We start from the raw sequence: 22,672 nt of genomic DNA, 5'->3' as shown, positions 1-22,672 counted from the left end.
TTTTGGTTGAGATAGAAAGGAGTAGTCGAATTCTGGCTGGGTTTCCTTGTTTATTAAGTTGCTTGCTGGGTATCGTGTTTTGGTACTCACTCCTTACTTCTACACTTGTGTAGGTACCGAGCCCGGTATAGCGTGATCACTTTTTTTAGACTCGTTAAAAGACTTGAGAGTTTGCTGCTTGTCCACCCGGGGGCCCTATTTTTCTTTTCTTTAAACTTTTTATTATTTAAGAAACAAAGATTGAGACTTGTACTTATTTCTTAATTCCGCACTTTATGTATTTAGTGTCTTGTACACGTGACTACCCGATTTTTGGGGTATTGTTTAGAATGAATAAGTTTTCCGCCTTTGTCTTGTTCATGCTTTATTGTTTTCCACATTCTTTTCGTTTATCGTTGTGTTTGAGGCTGACTTATCTTGGTGGGAACATACAAGTGTCACTAGGTCCATTTTTGGGTTGTGATAGAATAAATTCTTCCAACTCATGCCTCTCAAGATCTTCGATGTCGCCATCTTCATACTTCACCCTGAACCAACCAGTTTCCTCATCAAATTTTAGTAACTTTCCATTGTAATACATGTCCCAAATAACTAGTGAACTTCTCTTCCTTCGAACCATTGACCAAAATCAATATTCTTATGTGATTGTGCTCTAGTAACTATGGGGCAGGGTAAAAAGATGTCAGCATTTGAAGAAATGGGCGGCAACCCATTAATAACTACGGTTGGCTCTCCAGGTATCTCTAACACTCCACCTGCTAAAGACTTGTCCACGTTATTTTCTTTACACGAAAAATTCATTTCCAATAGACCTTCTAATCAACCCTATTAATAGATGACCAAGTTTTTGTCATACAATGGAGCTTCCTGTTGGAGACTAGCGTAAAAAAGCAAAATTGTGTTAGCGTTAGGAGTATATATTGCATTAGAAGTGTAAGTGTTGTTATGTATTACTAGTAAGAGTAGTAGAATTCAAGTAGAACTCCCAAATATTGTAACCTGCCAACAACCTATATAAGGAGGTATTGTGCAGTAGTTTTGTATACAAAATATATTAATAATATTAAGCTCTTCTTTTCCTTTATGTATTGTGTTTTCTACATGGTATAAGAGCAGTAAAAAAAACGAAACCTACAAAAATCTCGTAACAATGGCCTCAAACACAACTTTCATGTCCTTGTCAACTTCGTCTCTACATTATCTTATTGCTGCTTGTCCATTCAAGCTTAAGCCTACTTGATATGGAGAACTCAGATCATGCACCTTATGCAGGTCATGAAAGTAACCAACTTGATCAAAGGAGAAAGACAATCAAGTACCACATACGGGAAGGAAAAAATTATTGAAGGCAAGGAGAAAGAAGATTTGGAGACTCTTTGGGAAGAGAAAGATGTGTGGTTGAGAACATGGATCTTAGGGAATATGACTGAAGAGATCATGTACCTCATTGTCGGTTGTTCGACAGAATAAGAGATGTGGGAATGCTTAGAAGAAATATATCTTCAAGCAACTATAAACAAGGAATTTCAACTCAAACAACAACTCCAGAACATCAAATTGGGAGCCAAAAAACTTGATGAATATCTAAAAGAGTTCAAAGGAATATGTGCAGCCATTCAGAAACCTGTTGATGAGGATAGCAAAGTAATCAACTTTGCTCGAGGTCTAAACCTTAAATATAGGACCTTCAGGACTGTTATGCTTGGAAAGGCACCATATCCCACACTCAACCAGTTTGTCAATTCTCTTGGAGGCTTTGACATGAGAGAAGATGATGAGGAAGTGCCACAAGAGAATCATAACATGACCTACTCTGCACAAAGAGACAGAGGTAGATGGTAGATAGCTATAATCACAATCAGAATAGAGGTAACTCTAACTACAACTCAAGGGGAAGAGGTTTCAGACCTGCTGGACAGGGAAACAATAGTCAAAATAATCAGAATATGCAAGCTTCAAACCACATGAAGGACAAAGACTTATCCTCCAATGCTTGCCAATTATGTGGAAGGAATAACCACACTGCAATCAAGTTTCTATAAATGGGACTACTCATATCAAGTTGTAGAAGACCTCCCACAAGCCTTAACAACAGTCAGTTTTCAAGATATACAGGCTGAGGACAATGCCATGTATGTTGACTTTTGGAGAAACTAACCACCTGACTAACAACAAAGGTAACTTATCTGATCGTAAGACTTATAATGGAACTGATAAGATATCTGTTGGTAATGGGTCTCGTCTAAACATTACACATGTTAGGAATACAACAAGGTCAGGTCTGAAGGTTAACGAGATACTAGTAGTTCATGATATTAATAAAAATTTATTATCCATTAGCAAGCTAGAAAAAGATAATTGTTGCACCCTTGAGTTTGATGAATCTGATTTGGTTGTTAAGGAGAAGAAGTCACGGAAGCAGCTGGTCAAATGAACTAAGAAAGGAGGACTCTATGTATATGAAGATAACAATATTTATGTTTTAACAGCAACCCGGACTGGGGAAAGACAGATTGCATTTAGCATGCTAGATTAAGTCATCCAAATTTGAAGTCTTTACTATTTTTGAAAAGAAATAACCATATAGATGTTAAGAGTTGGAATGAAGTGCTTAATGATGAGTCCTGGATTTGGACTCATTTAGGGGTTTGTTTATTTAGATTTAGTGTCCTCAAATGCTTAATTTGCGCCAATAACTGATGTTGAATCCTTGATTTTCATGTATATGGATTGAGGAATAAAGTAAGATCACTAACAAACAAAAAGGAACAAAACAAGCTGAAGAAATGAAGAAGGGCGAGCTTGAAGATCGCCAAGAGCACTCAGCGTGTCGCTGAGTGGCTCATCTGACCGCTTAAAGTTCAAGTGTGCCAAGTATCGAATAAAAGAACCAAGTCGGCGACGAAAAGGCAGTCGGCGGATCACCGAGTAGTTCCGCAAAGCTAAGATAGATCACCCAAAGTTACAGACCTTGAGGATGCTGAATGCCAAGGCGAAAAGGCGATGGAAGAGATCAAAGGGTGGGTCGCCGAGTGGTTCAGAGAGTCCGACTTACTTCGCCTAATGGGCTTTCGTAGCTTATTTTCGGCGACTATAAATATGTGTTTGAACATTTAGTTTAGGAGGATGGATTATCTTTGAACAATTTTGCACAGTTTTTTTATCATCTGGAGACAGTTTTCTCTAGAGTTTACCTTAGCTTTGAAGGATTGAATAAATTCACTTTTAAGAAATTGGAAGTGGGTCTTTGAGATTCATCAAATTGGAGAATTGTAAAGACGAAATTACTCTTACCCAGTTGATGGATAATAAATTTGGTAACTCTTTTTACCTTTTTATAATGTCTAGCTAAAACCCCAATTCTTGGGGTGTGATCATGTGATTATGGGCCGATTTAGTTTATGATTATTGCTAATTATTAGTTTAAATGTTGTTTAAAAGCGAGTTTAATCATTAATTGTGGTTTAATTAAAGAATTGTAGTTGTAAATGCAGTTCTATGTTTGTATTCTTAGCTTGCTCGAGAGAGAGGTTTTAGAACTAAGATTATTGATTGATGGTTTGTGGGTATTGGGTTGACATGGGTTTAGCTCGAGAGAGTGAATCCTAAACCTAATCCCACATATTCAGCTCGAGAGAGTGAATGGATTAAGGTGTGGGTTGCTCCTAATTGTATTGTTTGTTCATGTTCGAAATAAATCACCTGATTCGGGGTAATTGTTCGAGAGAAAATTACCTTCATTATAGTCTAGCGTACGCACTAATATCTAGCTATTTACTAATAGCTGCAATTACTCATATGTCTATATTTGCCTATAATCGATCACATTCGAAGAACTCGTCTCCTTATTGTTAATTCATAGCGGTTGTGACTGTTTGTAGTTGATAACTAAAACCAAACCCCCCATCCCATTTGACATTCGTGTCACCCTTTAATTTTAATGATGTCTTTATTCGATAATGTTTATTCCTATGGCTAATTTGGCCACATTTATACTTCCCAATTGAATTTGAAACACGTTCCGCTCCTTATGGGATTCGACCCCAACTCATTTAGTTGGGTTTTATACTGACTTACGATCGCTGACACCTAAAATTGGATGAGGTGTTCTTGAAACATTAAATCAAAATGGTGCTGCTGCTGGGGAGTGGTGTTGTTTGAAATTCTTTTAGTGAAGTCGAATTGTGTTCTTTTTAGTTATAGTTGAATCCACTTATTTTTGTTTTTGGTCTTTGTGTTGCTTGTTGAACAGAGGAAATGAGAGTAAATGGTAGCAATGGTAACCACGTGGGCAACCCTCATTCGATTATGATGATTCTTAGGGATAACATCCTAGATTTCGAGCATTTGGAGGGTGAGACAATCCATGAGATGTGGCTGAGATTTAGAAACTATTGTGGCAGTGCCCAACTCATGGAATCCCAGATAAAATGTTGCTGGAGTGTTTCTATAGAGGTCTTGATTTGGTGAACAAAGGGGTGACTGATCAGCTTTCTCCGGGTGGTATAATGCGACAACCCTATGCAAATAGCATCCCAACTCCTTGATCGCATGACCAAGATTAACAAGGATCAAGATAAGAACCATAACTTAGCCAAAATGATGACCCAACTGGATATCTTGGCCAAACATATCGAGGAATTTGAAGTGCTGTACAAAAACAAATTAAACTTCCTAGCAAATCAAGGAAGAAGTCAATGTGAAAATTACTCAAGGCCATGTGGCAACCAAGTATGTAATAGAAGGGGGAAGGAGGATAGACACGTTCCTCCCCATAAGCGCCAGAAGCCCAAGGAATACAAGGGCAGTCAAATAGAAGATATACTGTTCCGTATTCTCAACAAAGTCGAAGGATATGACAGAGTATTGAAAGAGATAAGAGAGAATGTCTCAACTCTCAATCAGATGGTGACCTCTCATTCCATCTTTATCAAGCAATTAGAGACTCAGATGGGTCAAATTTCTTCACATCTTAACTCAAGATAACAATGGGGGTTTCCTAGTGATACTATGGCAAATCCCAAAAATAAAGCTTGAATGGGTACTTGCGTTATGCCACGACGTTAACTAAGGCACTTCTTAGGAGGTAACCTAAGTTTTTAATGCTATGTGTTTATTTTTGGAATAACGGGTATTGAATGTGCAGGTTGAAAAGTGGAATGTGTTTAAGAATGCACAGGTTGGCGAGCCAAGGGTCCAGTTGGCGATTCGCCGAAGAGTTCGGCGAGCCCGACTTGGACCACCGTTAGACCCACAAAAAAATCACATGTGGGAGTCTGTAAAACTCAGCGGGCCTATGGATGATTCGGCGACTTGCCGAACAGGTCGGCGAGCCTGATTTTGTCCGCCGTTTGGACCCCCAAGTTGACTGGAGGTCCTGTAAAACTCAGTGAGGTAAGTCACCACTTGGCGCATCGTCGAGTAGTTTAGCGAGGTTGACTAATACCATCGAAAGGGCCGCGAACTGAAAGGTTTTAAAAGGCCAAACAATTCAAATTTTCAAAATCTTTCATATTCCCTCATTTTAGCCTTGTACACTTGCACCCACACTTTAGATTATACATATTTTCCCATTTTTGTTGCTTTTCGTGTGGATCTCGTGCTCGGAGTTGGATTACATTGCCACCTAGCATTTCAAACTCTTATTTCGACTTAAAGGTTGGTTTTCCAAACCCCTAATTCTTGATTTGTAGTTGAACTTGAATGCATTTGGTAAATTGTTGTTGTTCTGTGTTGGGCCTGTGTGAAATCGTAGTTGTTGTGTTAATTTGCCCACCGTAGTTTCGTAATTGTGTTTAAATTGCTTAAAATGATTATTTCCCATGTTTTGTGCTTTAAAATTGATCATAAATTGTTGAGTTGCGGTAAAATTTGTTGGGTCTAGTTGGGTGAAGTCTAAGTAACCCCCAATTGTGTTAAATGACGTACTTTACCAAATGATGGAGCATTTGACATCATTCTTAAAGGCAAAAGTCATCATATGACCAATTTTAGCCAAACTAGGGGAAGTCTGAGTACCCCGAAGGCATGGACCAACTGGGTCTGAGCTTAATTGAATAAAAATATTGTTTGATTTTGATTTCGGGGGCTGTGGGCCTGAATTTGGGAAGCGGGGTTGAAATTTGGCACGTTGGCAGTTTGGCGTGCTCATCGAGCTTGCCGAACCGTTTGGCGAGCTCGGTCGAGCTTGCCGAACCGTTTGGCGGTTCGCCAATGTCCCCCTTGATTGCCTTTAATTTCATGATTTGGATTAGTTTGAGTTTGTAACTTTCGACGGGAAGCCTGAGCTCGCTGAAATATCCCTTGATCGCCTTTTCTGTCCCTCTAACCCCTAAAAACATGCTATAAAATTCGGCTGGCTAGTCTGAGCTCGCCGAGTGATGTCTACGATTCACTAAAGGGCCCTTCACATCGCCGACCGACCAGTTGTTAGGAAAATTTTCAAGCCAGTCCTTTCAGCGAGCTCGATCTGGCTCGCCAAAGTGACTCGGCGACTGGTTCAACGAGTCTCTTTGCTACCTGTTTTCTGCATTTTTCTTGGGTTATTTCCAACTTTTTTTGGTGTGTTTTGCAGATAAGGCTGAGACCAACTGAGATGAGAGTGGAATGCCGCCTCTTAAACGAGCTCGGGGCATCGTTATTAATGAAGGAGCAATTGCTCCTTCTGAAAAAGGAAAGAAAGCACCTCCAAAGGGAGGTAAGGGTTAGGGCAAAGCGCCCGTGGCTGAGACATTGGAGCACAACTCCGGCAGTGATTGGGATTATTTCCATTCTCAGGCCTCATTCTCCGATCTTGAGGATGAAAAACCACGTCAGACCCATCGAGCTGAGATCCGTGCTCGAGTTCGTTAAGATATGTCTAAGATCCTGGAGTCTACCCCTTCTGCTGCTGATACAGTGCCACCTCTGACACAGACGGTGGTTCCAGCACCACCAGTTCAGGTTCCTCCTCCCCGGCTACTCAACAGGCTAAAGGATAATGTAGTGGACATGTACTTTCATGTGTGGGACACTCTCCGATTCCACAGGTTTGAGCCATTTACCAGGCCTCTATATTCCTACATGGGTCCGAGAGTTTTACATGACGTACACTGACCTGGTACCGAAAGGAAAGAAGAAGGCTAGTACCTTAAGATCGATAGAGTCTGTAGTGGTCCGGGGGAAGGTAGTGAGATGCAGCAACGAATATATCAACGTTATATTGGATAGAGGGTTAGATTTTGACTACCCGAATTTGGCTACCATTGTGTCGACCTTGGATGACCTAAAGGGATGGCTAGCTCCCCTTATTTTTTAGACCACCCCGAGGTGGATCGAGGTTGGAGTACCGATTGAGAAGAAGGACTTGAATATAGCAGCTCGGTACTGGTTTGGATTCATTAGCAGCTCCATCATGCCCTCACATAATGAGTCCATCTTCCGCTACCTAAAGACGGCCTGTCTCGGATCAATCATTGCCCGAAAGAGCATCAATTTGGGACTAATCATTGAGCAGGAGATGGCCATGATGGCCAAACAACACCAGTCGTCCCTGCCATTCCCAATGCTTATTACAGAGCTATGTCGGCAGCATGGAGTTCCTCGTGATGAGAAGAGGGACATTGAGGTAACACCCACATCCTCCAAAAATATCCAGCGTATAGAGGCCGAGTACAAACGGGATGAGGCGGATAAGAAGATAACAACTCCGGTGGATGCTTCCCTGGAGGTTGATGTTGAGTCTATACCTGTAGAGACATCTTTGCCTACTCTGGCCTTTGGGTCTTGAGGTACACCCGCTACCATTCCTTCCCAGGCTTTTGGTTCTTCTGCTGCTTCCCTGCCCACCAGGATCACTCAGGCCATGCTTTTCAAGATGGGATGTGCCGGCTTCTCGGTTAGAGGCCAATGTGCCCTGGATGATTAAGCGGGCTATTGTAGCTGCGTTGACACCCCTACCGACATCGATTGATGCTCTCACGGTGAGAGTAAAGACTTGTGAGAGAGGACATGGGGTTACTTTTGAGGTTACGACTTTGAAAGCCGAGGTTTCTGATTTGAGAAAAGATGTGGACTATCTGAAGTCCCTAAACTTCACTTTATTGTTTGAGTCAGCTGAGGCTCAGGGTGTTTCGGCCAGTTCCGACATGCCTCCGACTACCACCGGAGATGAGCCCATGGATGATGTAGCAGCTGTTGAGTCAGAGGCGGAGACGGATGAGGAGCAACTTGATGCTCATGAGGCGACCATCTATGAGGACCTGCCCGATTTAGAGGAGGCGATAGTACAGTTAGACATCCAAACATCACTGGTAGAGATGTCCATAGTAGCTCTGGTGGAGCCAATGTTGCTGTTACCCCTGGCACTGATGCCTTAGATCAAAGTGTTACCCCGAACATTAATTTCCCGACAAATGGAGAGACTGAGTAGACATGACTATTCTTTACCTCTCTCTCTATTGTCTTTGTGTTTTTATGTTTTTAGTTGCATTTGAGGACAACTGCTTTTATTTTGTAGGTGGGGTGTGGTATTATCATACCTACCTCTTGTGATTAGATTTTGTATATATATATATATATATATATATATATATATATATTGGGTTTTATGTTTTAAACCTGCATTTTAATTCTATCTTGTGGATATTTGAGCTTGTGGCTTCTTGTTTATGAATGGAAATGGTTTTTGACCAATTTTGAAAATTTTGTGCCACCTCTTTTGTGTGTGATTGTGGCTGTTCTTGTGCAAATTTGAGTATCGGTTATGATCTATATCGATGACTTGAATAGTGCTCTTAATCGAACAAAATGAATGCATAGCTACGATGAGGCCAAATGAAGTTGCATAGACAATGCGTGAACTTTTTGCATCTCGTTGTGACTAGCCGGTTATCAAATGTAGTCTCTTGTGATGAATATTGCACACTAGCTTGAATGCTTCTCATTTGATCTTGGTGCCAATGTCTTGTGTGATGAGCTTACCTTGAACATTGTGTGTGGTGACACCTAGAATTTTTCCCGTTGGTCTAGTTGACTAAGTAGTGCAAGCTCTTGAAATGATCTTAGGCAACGATTTTGATTAGTGAAATAATTTGACAATATATCTTTTTTTGTGGCCAACCTTGTGAGGTGTGTGAACTTTACTTGAACCCCCTTGAGCTTTATCCTTTTCTTGGAAGAAACTTGAATAATTGTGACCCCTTTATCCATTCACCCTTAACTCTCATGAAGTGTGGTTTGTTTGAATAGTCAACTTAGGCCAAAAGCCTAAATTGGGGGTGTAGTGAAAAGAAAAGGTAAATCAAGAAGTGTGAATAATTCCCCTTTGAGCCATGGTCTTGAAAAAATGATGGAACCCTTCTATATAAAAAAAAAAGAAAGCAAAAGAAAAAGAATGAAAAAGTTGTGAAAGTTGCAAAAGAAATGGGGTGTCCGGTAGTCCATTGGAAGTTGAATAATGGGGTGAATTTTGAGCATGATTAAAATGCTGAAGAAAATGAAGAAAAGTGATATTCAGACCACATTTAATGAGGCTAGCAGCCACTGAGCCTAAATGACCATACCTTTACACTTAACCCCGTTACAATCCTTGAAAAGACCTTCTTTTTTTTTTATCTTGAGTGAGTTGAAATGAATGTTAATTGGAAAATAAGGGCAAACATGTGGGTGAAGTCATGCATGTGTTCACTTTTGTGAGTGTGAGAGTCGTATATGATTCTGGAACTATAAATTGTTGAGAAATTGTGTGTGAATATGGATCATCTTTGTTGTGAGGGCATTTGAGTACCTTTGTTGAGCCTGAACTTGCATTTGAAGCAACTATTATGAACCTGAGCATCTTTGATAATGGTAAGTCACGACTTGAATCTTTGAGTGCACAATTGATCCTTGCATGAGTAAGTTAAATCTTGTTGTGTGCATTCATGATTGAGTCTTATGTAGCACTGTTTGAGACATCCTTGTTGAACTGGTGAGCTTGAGTTTTACTTGAGGACAAACAAAAGTTTAAGTTGGAGGTGTTGATGAGTCTTGAATTTGGACTTATTTAGGGCTTTGTTTATATAGATTTAGTGTCCTCAAATGCTTAATTTGCGCCAATAACTGATGTTGAATCCTTGATTTTCAGGTATATGGATTGAGAACAAAGTAAGGACACTAAGAGGCAAAAAAGAACAAAATAGGCTAAAGAAATGAAAAAGGGCGAGCCTGAGGATCGCCAAGAGCACTTGGCGTGTCGCCGAGTGGCTCATCTGACCACCTAAAGTTCCAGTGTGTCAAGCCCTGAAAGAAAGAACCAAGTCGGCGATGAAAATGAGTAGTCGGTGGATCACCAAGTAGTTCTGCGAAGCCAAGATAGATCGCCCAAAGTTACAGACCTTGAGGATGCTGAATGCCAAGGCGAAAAGGCGATAGAAGAGATCAAAGGGCGGCTTGCCAAGTGGTTCAGCGAGCCTGACTTACTTGGCCAAATGGGCTTTCGTAGCTTATTTTTGGCGACTATAAATAAGTTTTTGAACATTTAGTTTAGGAGGATAGATTATCTTTGAACAATCTTGAACAATTTTTTATCATCTCGATACAGTTTTCTCTAGAGTTTACCTTAGCTTTGAAGGATTGAAGAAATTCACTTTTGAGAAATTGGAAGTGGTTCTTTGAGATTCATCAAATTGGAGAATTGTAAAGACGAAATCACTCTTATCCAGTTGATGGATAATCAATTTGGTACCCGTTTTTACATTTTTATAATGTCTAGCTTAAACCCCAATTCTTGGGGTGTGATCATGTGATTATGGGCCGATTTAGTTTATGGGTATTGCTAATTATTAGTTTAAATGTTGTTTAAAAGTGAGTTTAATCATTAATTGTTGTTTAATTTAAGAATTGTAGTTGCAAATGCAGTTCTATGTTTGTGTTCTTGGGTTGCTCGAGAGAGAGGTTTCAGAACTAAGATTATTAATTTATGGTTTGTCGGTATTGGGTTGGCTGGGTTTAGCTCGAGAGAGTGAATCCTAAACCCAATCCCATACATTCTACTCGAGAGAGTGAATGGATTAAGGTGTGGGCAGCTCATAATTGTATTGCTTGTTGATGTTTGAAAGAAATCACCTGATTCGGGGTAATTGTTCGAGAGAAAATTATCTCCATTATAGTCTAGGCTACTCACTAATATCTAGCTATTTACTAATAGTTATAATTACCCATATGTCTATATTTGCCTATAATCGATCACATCTCAAGAACTCGTCTCCTTATTGTTAATTCTTAGCGGTTGTGACTGTTTGTAGTTGATAACTAAAAACCAACCCCCCCCCCCCCCCCCCCCCGCCCCCCTTATATGTCACCCTTTAATCTGAATGATGTCTTTATTCGATAATGTTTATTCCTATGGCTGATTTGACCACATTTATACTTCTTAATCAAATCTGAAACACGTACCACTCCTTGTGGGATTCGACCCCAACTCATTTAGTTGGGCTTTATACTGATTTACGATCGTTGACACTTAGAATTGGATGAGGTGTGCTTGAAACGTTAAATCACCTACCATTTGTACTAGCTGCCAGCTAGGGAAAAGTTGTAAGCTTCCTTTTGCATTGAGAAATAAAATTGAGAAGGAACCATTATTAAAAATTCATTGTGATCTTTGGGGTCCAGCCCCTATTGAATCTTCTCAACACATGAAGTACTATGTATTGTTTATGGATGATAATACTAGATACACCTGGTTGTATCTAATAAAAAGAAGTCTGAGTTTTTTGAGATTTTCTTGCTCCCCTACACTCATCAAAGAAAGTTAATAACATCACCTATCTATCATGAAACAAGTGCCCTAACATGAAGAAATAGTCCACATACTCAATTCAAAAGATTGAATATAAATTAAGGACTTAGCATCAAGAACAACTCTCATACTCACAAATAAAATTCACATGTATGCACAAAGAATCATAGGCTTGCCCATTATGTACATCTCCACTAATTAAGCATGCTTGAATAGAATCAAATATGACTTTAACGGATTGTAATGTAGGCTAAGGGACGGGTAGGAAAAATTATATAATAGTGACTTACACTTCCTTAAGCACTTTGCACTTTAACACTTTATCACCCATTATTTTCTTCTCTTTATTTTCAGCCCTCTCTTCAACAATTATTTCACAAGTAATGCTCATCATCACAAGAATGCTTCAATCTTTTTTTTAAATTTTTTTGAGAGGTTTTGCACTAGTCACCCTCAACTCAAGACTTTGAGGCTCAAGTGAGGTACACAATATTCTTGGTAGGACTATGGCCAATGTTTTAAGTATACTTCTAAATTAGCCACCCTCAACTTAAATTTTTAAGCGTAGTTGAGGTGCACAATATCCACAAGGGACCAGGGCCAAGACAGAGTTTTCACACTTTTCTTCATTCTTCACACACCAAGCATTTTCACCCTTTTTCCACTTCTACCAATGTTTTCAACTTTTTTTCTCAACATAGTGCATTAAGGATTACATTAGGATCGAATACTTATGATATCAATAGAAAAGGATTCGGCCCAATCATGCAGTTTAAAGAAAATTCAAGGCTGACAGGCTCAATGAGGCTTTACTAGTGATATAATATCTGAAAAGACTAAAATTTACAAGACAAATCAAAGAAAGCATATTATCATATCCTAAACAAGGCAACACTTTTTATTTCGCTTCAATAACATGTAGGGCAAGTTCTAGACTAAGATGCAAAACATGGAATAAACAAATTCTCTCCACACATGGCACAAATATCAATCAAGATGGATCAATTCCACTTCTAAGAGAGACATGATTATAACAAACTACAAAATAATATAAGCTATTTACAAAGTCACAACTATGAGCTTAGGTGTCAAAGAGTCTGCAATTTCCTTATCAATCAAGCATTCACAAGAAAGTACTACTAAAAATTTAGGCCTAAATAGCAAGTATCACACCACTCAAGAGGGTCTTTTCTTTTCTATAAAAAAAATAATCAAAAAAATACTTATTCGTAAAAAATAAAAGACACTCGGTTCAAAGGGACTATCCTCAGGAAAAGAACCGAAAACAAAAGCCAAGGAACCCATCCTAAAAAAAAAAAAAAAGACTCAATAAAATAGTAAAAACTAGGAATTCATTCCTCCACTCCACACTTAAAAAGATGCTATGTCCCCAAAGCATTAAATAAAATTTAAAACAAGGGTTAGGAAAACTCCCTAAGGCCTTTAGGCCTAGCTAGTAGCATGTTCTTTTAATTTTCATCAAGGGTCGTCACCCCACACTTAAGCTCAAATATTCTCATTTGCTTCAAATTTTTTTGGGTACTCAGACTTCCCTAATCTGCAATAACAAGACCAAAGGAAAAAAAAGTGATAATAATAAAATAAAAATAAAATAAATTAAGAATTTACACTACTAATTGAGTTGCCTCCCAATAAGCGCTTAATTTAACGTTGCGGCACGAAACCATCAATTTTACTATTTTTCCTTCCACTTTGAAGATATGAATTGCATCCCTAATTTTACATCAATTTTTCTATTACGCTCAAGGGGTGGTGGTACAAAAATAAAGGTCCGAAGCAATAGATATCGCATTATGCACTTCTTGAATCCTAAGTGAGGAATGTAATTCTCCGATATTGGAACAATAAATTCAATAATATAGACACATTGTTCCTCCCCCATACACTCTAGGCTCAAATGACTCGATTAATATTTCATCATCTAAACATACTGTGGAAAAATGATTGGAATGAGGTCTAGTGCACCCTAACTTACGAATTATATTATTATTTACACCCTCATATTTACACATACTAGAGTTTTAAAAAATAATATTATCTACTTCATTACATAACTCTAGTGTACTCTTCTCAACAATGACAACATCAATAAAAGTATGATCAAGCAATTGGCCACTCAACTTTTAGCTATACAAGTTGACTTATAATTATCATTTCTTCCTCACACATATTATTACTAAATTGTTGGGTGTTATATGATTTAATCTTTGCACTCAACTCACAATCTAATTAATAGAGATCAAAATCAAAGATATCTTCAAGCATGCGCTTACATATTGATTTATAGCAAAGTATTCACAAATCTTCCATGTCCCCATACAACTTATCTTGTTGAGAAAAAAATTATCCTATAAGAATCCATAATATCAGAAGTACAAGAATTGCAAGAACACTTATCACTACAAACTTTTTCAGATGCCATCTCAAGAAGAGTAAAAAAAATATGATAATAATAAAAAAAACTAATTTAAAACTAATCCTAAGAAACAAAAATGGACTACAAGTCAAAATAAATACTAAAGACAATTTCTATGCCACATTCCCCGGCAGCGGCGCCATTCTTGGTAACGTCCAAATATACTTCTTGGAAAGAAATATAAACGATCGTATGCAATATTTACCCAACTATGGGTTGGGGTCGATCCCACAGAAAATATGGAAGAATATTGTCAATAGCAAATATTTAACTCGATAGTCGTTATGTAAAAAAGGGGGGGGGGGTTTAAATTGAAACAAAAAAAAAGAATAAAAATAGATTTGAACTAAGTATTTATTTATATTCAAATTATTAGAAATAACTAGGAATGTGTTCCCCATGATTTCATAAAATAGCAAGAATATCGCACTAGTGATCTATTTCAATTTTAGCATGCAAGGTTAGTAAGTTAAGTATCCCTAAGTGATTGGTCCTCCAAAGAGGGAATTTCACCCTGCACCTTGGTCTGGCTACGGGTGTATACTTTACTAGCCCTTACTTTTACCTCAGAATAGACATCACATCGATGCATGACTTAGTTTTCACCTTCCACCAATTGACATTAGACTATTAGATAGCATCCACTAAATCTCTATTGTTTAATTCTTTTCTCATTAACTACCTCCTTGGTCCGGCAAGTAGCAACGAGGCGAGTTCTAACGTTGCGCACCGTTAAAAAGACTTCTAAATGAAAGAATTAACAATAAATGCATAAAAATCATTCAAGAATCACTTCGTACATAAACTTACTTTAATAATTCATCATGGTTCCCACAACTCTAGTTATGAAATTTAGCTACTCATGATCTCAAAAGCACAATCAAAATTTATTAAAATAAATATGCTTGTGTTAATCATAAAAAATTAAGAACAATAGCTAAACTATCTTTTATTAATCACAAATACAAATAAATAATAAAGGAGAAGAAAGAATAAACCACAATTCTCCGGCCTCCACGACGGCTCTTCCAAAGTTCCTAAGCTAGAAGAAAATTTATATTGTGTATTGTTTGTTAGTTCTTGGCTTCCCAAACAATAATTTTTTATCCCCTATTTATAGATAGAGAAACCCTAAATAAAATAATTGAGTTAAAGACAAATTAGAAAAATAAAACCCAATTAAATTGGGTTTGCACTGTACACGTGATTTCTCCAAATTGTTGGCGGCAGAGGGGCGCCGGTCAGCTGACACGTGGTAGCAGCAAGCCTAATTCAAATTGAATTGGCATTCAACTCTGCACCACATAGAGGAATATATTATTTTAATAAATTTAAACCATTAAGCTGTCTGTTTGATTTCCTTTTTCAATATTTCATTTTTAATTCGTTTTAGCTCCAAACTTCTTCGTTTTTCCACCAATTTAATCCTACAAATAAAATATACTATTTAGCACAATCCATAAAATTTATGCTCAAAAGGACAAATATAAATAACAAATGTGAGGCAAATAATAATTAAAAATATATATTTTTGGCTTCACATCAACCATACCACATCACCACAAGATGTTTCAGAATTCTCATGGCTTGCACATGACACTGGATAATGTGCTATTATATCCATAAAAGCTAAAAGTACTCCATGTAATGTTTGACATGCTCGGAGTTCTACATAAATACGATATTTGTTTAACCTTACCTTTGTCATTTTGACATGCTTGGAGTTCTACATAAATGATCTCTGTGTTTACTTCTTTCAATGGAATATTAATGTTCAATGGCTGAAGAACTTCTTTCAACTCATGCGACTTAAGATCTTCGTTGTCGACATCTTTGTACTTCACCCTGAACCAACCAGTTTTCTCGTCATATTTAGTAACTTTTCCATTGTAATACTTGTATTCAAATAACTTGCGAACTTCTCTTCCTTCAAACAATTGGCCAAAACCATCATTCTTATGTGCTGCATCAGTAACTATTGGGCATGGTAAAAAGGTGTTGATATTTGAAGAAATGGGAGGCAACTCATTAATAACAACAATCATGTCTCCCAGAATCTCAAACACTCCAAGTGGTAAAAACTCTTCTACATCATTTTCTTTGGATGAAAAATCCATTCCAGCAGTTCTTCTAATCAACCCTATGATTAGATGACCAAATTTTTGTTATACAATTGAGATTCGCACTAACAAATAACAAAAATTTAAATTGAAAGATCAATTACTATGAAAATAATAGTCTCAACACTTGATATTGTTGTACTTCAGATGCTTTTCAAAGAAAAACTAAAGGGAAAAAAGAACTAGTCTCAACATTTTAAAACACTATCATGAATATGCTAGATTCTGAGCAATTTTCGCAAGTATATAACTAGTTGACAATAAGTGAAGAAGTCTAACGTCATGAGGAAAGAATATATATAATAATAACACTCTCCAATGACCTTGCAGGTTAATTAATTGATTAGAAAAAAAAATTCTTGTATGTTGTTTTTATATAAAACTAAGATTATGCATACATTTAACATGTGTTACATATTTTTGTGAAAAATACCAAAAATAAAACTAATGATAGTAGTTTCTTCTTAATCTAGAAAAAAAGGATTTAAAGCTGAAAATACATTCCTAATTCTTTTCTCTTTATCATTCTTATTTACTTGCAAATTTGAGAGAAACTCTGAACTACCAAAGCAACACAGTAAATGAAAAGAAAAATTCATAATTTTACCTCATTACACATTGTATCATTACCAAAAGAAGAGAATATATGGAGAAACAATACTATTATAGTCACAAGATACATAACACTGCAGTTATTCACAAGAAAACTAAACTCATTGACAAAATTATCAATATTAAATACTATAAATTTTTACTGTCAAGTTCACTTTGTACTAGGTGGGGTATGGATAGGGTAGGTGTAAGAATACTTTACCCTAACTCATGGAGGTAGAGAGGTTGTTTCCACAAGACCATTGGCTCAAGTAACTCATAACAAAGACATGATAAAAATGACATAAAGATGCAAAACAATCATAACAAATGATAACAAAATCATCAATTAACATTTTAAAAAAGAAATAGTTGCAACTTTAAAATAATGTGATAACAAAAGCAAAAAACAACAGGTATTATCAGAATTGAAGGGAAATAAACTACGAGATTAGTGTTTTTTCTTAATGATCTTTTTAACTACTTCTTCCAATGGAATATTAATGTCCAGAGGTGAGCCTCCGTTTCACTCATCCCGCCTAATACGATTTGTGATTTATCGTCAATCTCCCCAAAACTTGAATTAAAGAACCAAGATTCTTGAAACATCCTCTCTTGGGGATGACCTAAGTATCAAGCCTCACTTCTATGCCAACATTTTGTGTTGCATCACTGAACTTGCACTCCAAGTAATTAGTCTTGGTCTTGCTTAGCCTAAACCCTTTGGCCTCTAGGATTTGTCTTCAAACCTCCGTAGCATTAACTCCATCGCAAGTCTCGTCAATTAGTATAATGTCATCGGTGAATAACATACACCAAGGCACTTCACCTTGAATATGCCGCACCAATTAATCCATCACCAAGACAAATAGGACCGGGTTAAAGAATCGATTCCTAGTGCAACTCTATCAAGGAAGTGTTTTGTGTCACCTCCCACTGTTCTCGCCTTTGTCTTGGCTCCATTGTATTGTTATTGATACCATTGGTGAAAATGTAACAATCATCTTTCCTTTCCTCCCTGTGTAAAAGGAAGTTGCAAACAATTGTACCTTGTACTAGTAGAAAAGTGAAAGATCTTTCAGGCCTAACAATTTTTTTTGAGAATAAAACCAAAAGCACCCCCCAGTTTTGTTGAATCAATGAGATGTAGAATGGGAGGCATGTAAATATTTCCATAATAACACCCAACAAAACCAAAAGAAACTTCATAGTTAAGTTCCAAAGCTTTAAGAAACCAAATATAACCAGTATGCATAGATCTGACCAATTCAAAAGAAAAAAATCCACAAAGGAAATTCATATCCCAAAATCAACAGAAATAAATCTAAAGAGAATATTGATGATCATAGAGGCTCCACAAAATGAAAAAGAACAAGAAATGGTGGAAACTGCTTCCATTTAAGTATATCCGTCTAAACACAAGAAAGTACAAAAAAAAAACCCAAAAAAAGAAAGAAGTCCAGATTAATAACCAAAATAGGTTGATGGAAAACCCAAATAAATGGGGGGAAAAAGCTAAAGCAATTTTTTTTGTTAGGTGAAGTATTACTGAAACAAGACCCGACCAGACAATCTGCTACTCTTTTCTCTCTATTAACTCCAGAAAACATATTGCTATTACACCAAAAGTACAAATTCTATAAAAGCTAAAGAAACTACCGTTACTTAACTATTTTTTGAACTAAATGCTATAAAAAAATTATGATGGTAGTGCCCAGGCCATTTTGCCCGCACCTCGACTATTTCACTGGCTACTCACTACCTCCCACCAGTTCAGGTGTACCCATCAAGACTTGGCCAGATGGGAAAAAAAATCACCTAGTATTTTTTTTTTTGCTTTAACTAGGATTTGAATCGGAGCCCTCATCATGCTCCCCCAACTTTGACCACTAAGACACACCCTTGAGTTGCAACTAAAACATTGAATTTAATGCAATAAAATGGATAATTGAATATATGAAGGTTAAAAAAAGAACGGAAAAGCTTATGGAAACCCATATAAATGGAAGAAAAGAAAAAAAAATGATGGAATTTGCTCATAGATAGGGAAAATAAACTACCAGAATTCACCTTGTTACTTCATAATTGTCAAAATCAGCTAAAAATATGAGCATAGCCTCCCAATTATTTGATGGACTTATAGTTCATACCATTCCACAATGTATTCAGAGAATCCCCAAATAAGAAGAAAAATTCGAATTTCAGTTTCATGGAACATATCTTACAACTTTCCAAATTATACCTGGGTGAGATCGCAAAGAGAAATAGAGTCGGAGAGATAGCAGAGAGCATTACCTGGTGGCCGACGGTGGATTCTGACGGCAATAATGGCCGGAGATCCCTAGTGGGTGTAAGTGTGATGTTGGGTATTTTCGTCATTAAATTTCACTTTGGATCTATTTGGAAGTCCCATTATTAATTTAGCTACTGTAATTTGAAATTATGAAATGAAATTAATATTTATATATGTTATTTTGATAGAATTTCAAATTCTCAAAAACCTTTTTCAAGAAGATATGATTTTACATTTTTCAAATATAAAAATGATGAATCTACATAGATAATATATTATATATTATTATTTATGAGTTATAGACTTATAGTACATCTTTTACTCTTACATAAATTAGTCCTATTCTTTTTACTAAAAATAAATAAATACATATATAATAGTCTCTCAATCTATTCTTGTTATCAGAAATAGGTAAATACATATTTAATAGTCTCCTACTTTCTTTCTTTTTTGGTGTGTCCATCTCTCTCTCCCTCCTTTCTTCAGATTGTATTACAACTATAGTTTATATAATAACACATAAATTAATTTGAATAATTTTTGAATATTTAAAATTTAGGTATAATATCTTTTTAATATTGTTTAATAAATAACAATTATAATACATTTTGAACTCAATACTTGATACCATTAGGGCATATATACACACTAATGATATGAAAGAGTAAATTAGTACTGCTTTCACAGAGCTATTCTTTGATACCACCAAAGTGTGTGTGTGTATATATATATATATATATATATATAGATATATTCTAATGATATTGTAGATATTGAAATTATATACCAAAAAGTATATGACACTGATTTAGTACCAGTTAAGCGAAATTATCAGCCTTAATGATACCAATACAATATGTGATACTAATTTAGTATCAGTTAAGTGAAATTAGTTGTGGGGGTATATAATGTAATTATTTAGTGGGGGTATGAATATAAAGGGATATATGTTTGTAGTTATTTTACTTTGGCGAAATGATCTGATGGACCCCTATACTTGTATGCGTTGGTATTATAGACCATTCTACTTAATCATTTATCAATTGAACCCTTAAAATCATTAAAACACAATATATCAAACCCTTCTGACCATTGCCCATTCTTATGTGACATTAAAATGAATGACTTGGCGAGAGAGTGTAACCACAAACATGTAAAGGCAAGTGAAGAACATATTTAAATTTTAAAAATATAAAATAATATTTTTTTTCATAAAAAGTCTTCCTCTTCCCCTCACCTCACCTCACCTTCTTCAGTCATCCCCCATCCCTACCCCTATCCCCCCCTCCAACCTTGCTTTTCAGCCCACCCGCCACCCCAATCCCCCTTTTCAGTCATCCCTCACCCCCCATATCTGCCCTAACCCCCTTTTCAGTCATCCCCACCCCTCTCTTTCAGGCTTCAACTATCCCCCACCCCATCTTTGCCTCAACTCTCATTTTCAGTCACCCCCACCCCATTAGTAGATCAAGTTCTTTTTTTTTTTTCATTTTTTAAATTGCCATTTTAGTTTCACCAAATACCATCATTAAAGAGTAAAATTTTCAAATACAAAAGGCTTACAAAGGAAGGAAAAGAAAAGGAAACAAAGGGAGATTAATTTAGATCTAATTTGAGATTCAAGATTTTCTTTTTAAGACTTTCATTTTCAATGCCCCTCTTTTTTTGTATGAAGACAAGTTTAATGTCACTCCCCGAGCCTATACCCCGGACGTGGCTGGCACTCGAGAACCATTGCTGGCCCCAAGCGAACCCTTGGCCTGGCTTACTAACTCAGGGGAAGACTCTATACATTTTTATAATGATCAATAGCACTATATTCACTTGAATAATAAAATACTGAGAATGCTTAAAAATTCAAACATTTAACTTGGCCAAAATGGCAACTCAAGTTTTAACATATGAAATGAAAATGTAAAGACAACTGAACTACTAACTGTCTATGAAGCCTCTAAAACAGAGAGGGATGTCGCGACAGGACCCCCGATCATCCTAACAACTGAAAACTAGAAAGAAAATGAGAAAAATTAGCCATCCGAAAAGCAAAGAGGCTCACCAACTCACTCTGAATGCTGAACCTGATCAACGAGGCGCTGGATACTGATCCTGGTTACCTGTGTCTGCATCATAAGACGATGTAGGCCAAATGGCATCAGTACATTGAATGTACGAGTATGCGAGTTGGAATGCTAAACACAACTTAAGCTTGAAAAGGATATGAAAGGAACACTTACCTTGACTTTACTCAACTCCTGAATAACTTAACTCAATATAAAGCAATAAACATATGCAATATATAGAAAGCTTGTAAAACAGTGGAAAACAACTTAGTTCGTTAAAGAAAATGCAATAACAAACTCAACTTTACTCATATAATAAAGTAATATAGTTTTTGTGGGAGTTTCTCTAACCGACAACCACCACTATGAGCCTAAGTGGTGATACAACGTCTTGCCCACGCTTCCAGAACTGTCCTATACTTTGCTGTCGTATAGAACACGTAACTAAGTGGATCCACTAGTCTATGCTAAAAACATCTTAAGGAGTCATCTAAAAAGTATGATCCTTTACTATCCATGATGACTACATGGTTTATGGAGACTTGAGTTAATATGAACTCACATCCCCATATCGGTGCTCAATACTACTCCTAAAATATACTTAGCTCATATGATTTAAAATCAAAATTGCTTTCTTTTGTTTGAGACACTTACTCAAAACTTTAGCTTAAAACCTCTCTTGGAAATCGATGTTTCCCTTTCTTGTTCAAATGTGAAAACATTTTAAACTCTTGGGAATACTTAGTTCCCTTATAGCTTTTGGAGAAATGAACTCAACTCTTTACTCTTTACTTAACTTCAAACTTAAGTCTTAAAACAAAGTTAAAACGTTTGTGAAAGACTTTTGAAAACTTAATAATTTTTTTTTTGACTTGCTTTTTTACTTCTAGACTTGACTCTTAACTTTCCTTGAATTGAAGTATGGATTCAAGGTTCATGATCTCATGTTTATGGATGATTTAATGATATTTAGATGTACCTAAGAGTGTTGGAATCAACTAAGAAACATAGGTACATTGCTAAGGAACAAATACGAAAAGATGGGGGATGAATGGGGAGAACTGGCGTCCCTGGCGCTCTGAGAGGCGCGGGGCGCCAGCCCTCAAAATTCAGAAACTGGTCTGGGGCACGCTGGCTGGCATGGCGCCCCAAGGGTAAAAAATCAGAAACCCTTTTGGGGCGTGCTGGCTGGGGTGACGTCCCACCCCTATCCCCAAGTGTATGACTACTTTTCTTCTCTGTTTTTCATCTCTAAACCCTCTAAACTTCAATGGTTCCTTCCCCAAACACTTAGAATCATTTATACCCTCAATATATGATAGATTCAAACCGAAATTACACCCGGAAATATGAATCAAATTGCAAGAAACTCCAACAACACAACCCACAAGAAGTTCAAACGAAACTTTC

At 36.8% G+C, this 22,672-nt stretch overlaps 2 protein-coding genes across 2 annotated transcripts in view; both read right to left on the bottom strand.

Annotated features, from left to right (window-relative positions):
• LOC125808539 (ADP-ribosylation factor-like protein 2) overlaps positions 1–19,246 on the bottom strand; it is a 35,766-nt gene extending 16,520 nt beyond the window's left edge. Inside the window, exon 1 of the mRNA XM_049488220.1 lies at positions 19,205–19,246. The gene's annotated coding sequence lies outside the window, so the exon portion shown is untranslated. The remainder of the gene's footprint in view (positions 1–19,204) is intronic.
• On the bottom strand, positions 15,736–16,315 carry LOC125808564 (dirigent protein 17-like). The gene is made up of 2 exons (XM_049488244.1): positions 15,898–16,315; positions 15,736–15,809 (listed from the first exon to the last, which is right to left on the bottom strand). Exons 1-2 carry the CDS (start codon positions 16,313–16,315, stop codon positions 15,736–15,738), a joined length of 492 nt encoding a protein of 163 aa, XP_049344201.1.
• Positions 19,247–22,672: the final 3,426 nt, after the last annotated feature.

This window comes from Solanum verrucosum, unplaced genomic scaffold (genome assembly GCF_900185275.1).
Source record: "Solanum verrucosum unplaced genomic scaffold, falcon-dt-bn FXZP01000160.1, whole genome shotgun sequence".
In the NCBI taxonomy this organism is placed as follows: Eukaryota; Viridiplantae; Streptophyta; class Magnoliopsida; order Solanales; family Solanaceae; genus Solanum; species Solanum verrucosum.
The sequence above is the reverse complement of the archived record's forward strand: the minus strand, read 5'-3'. Positions and strand labels throughout refer to the sequence as shown.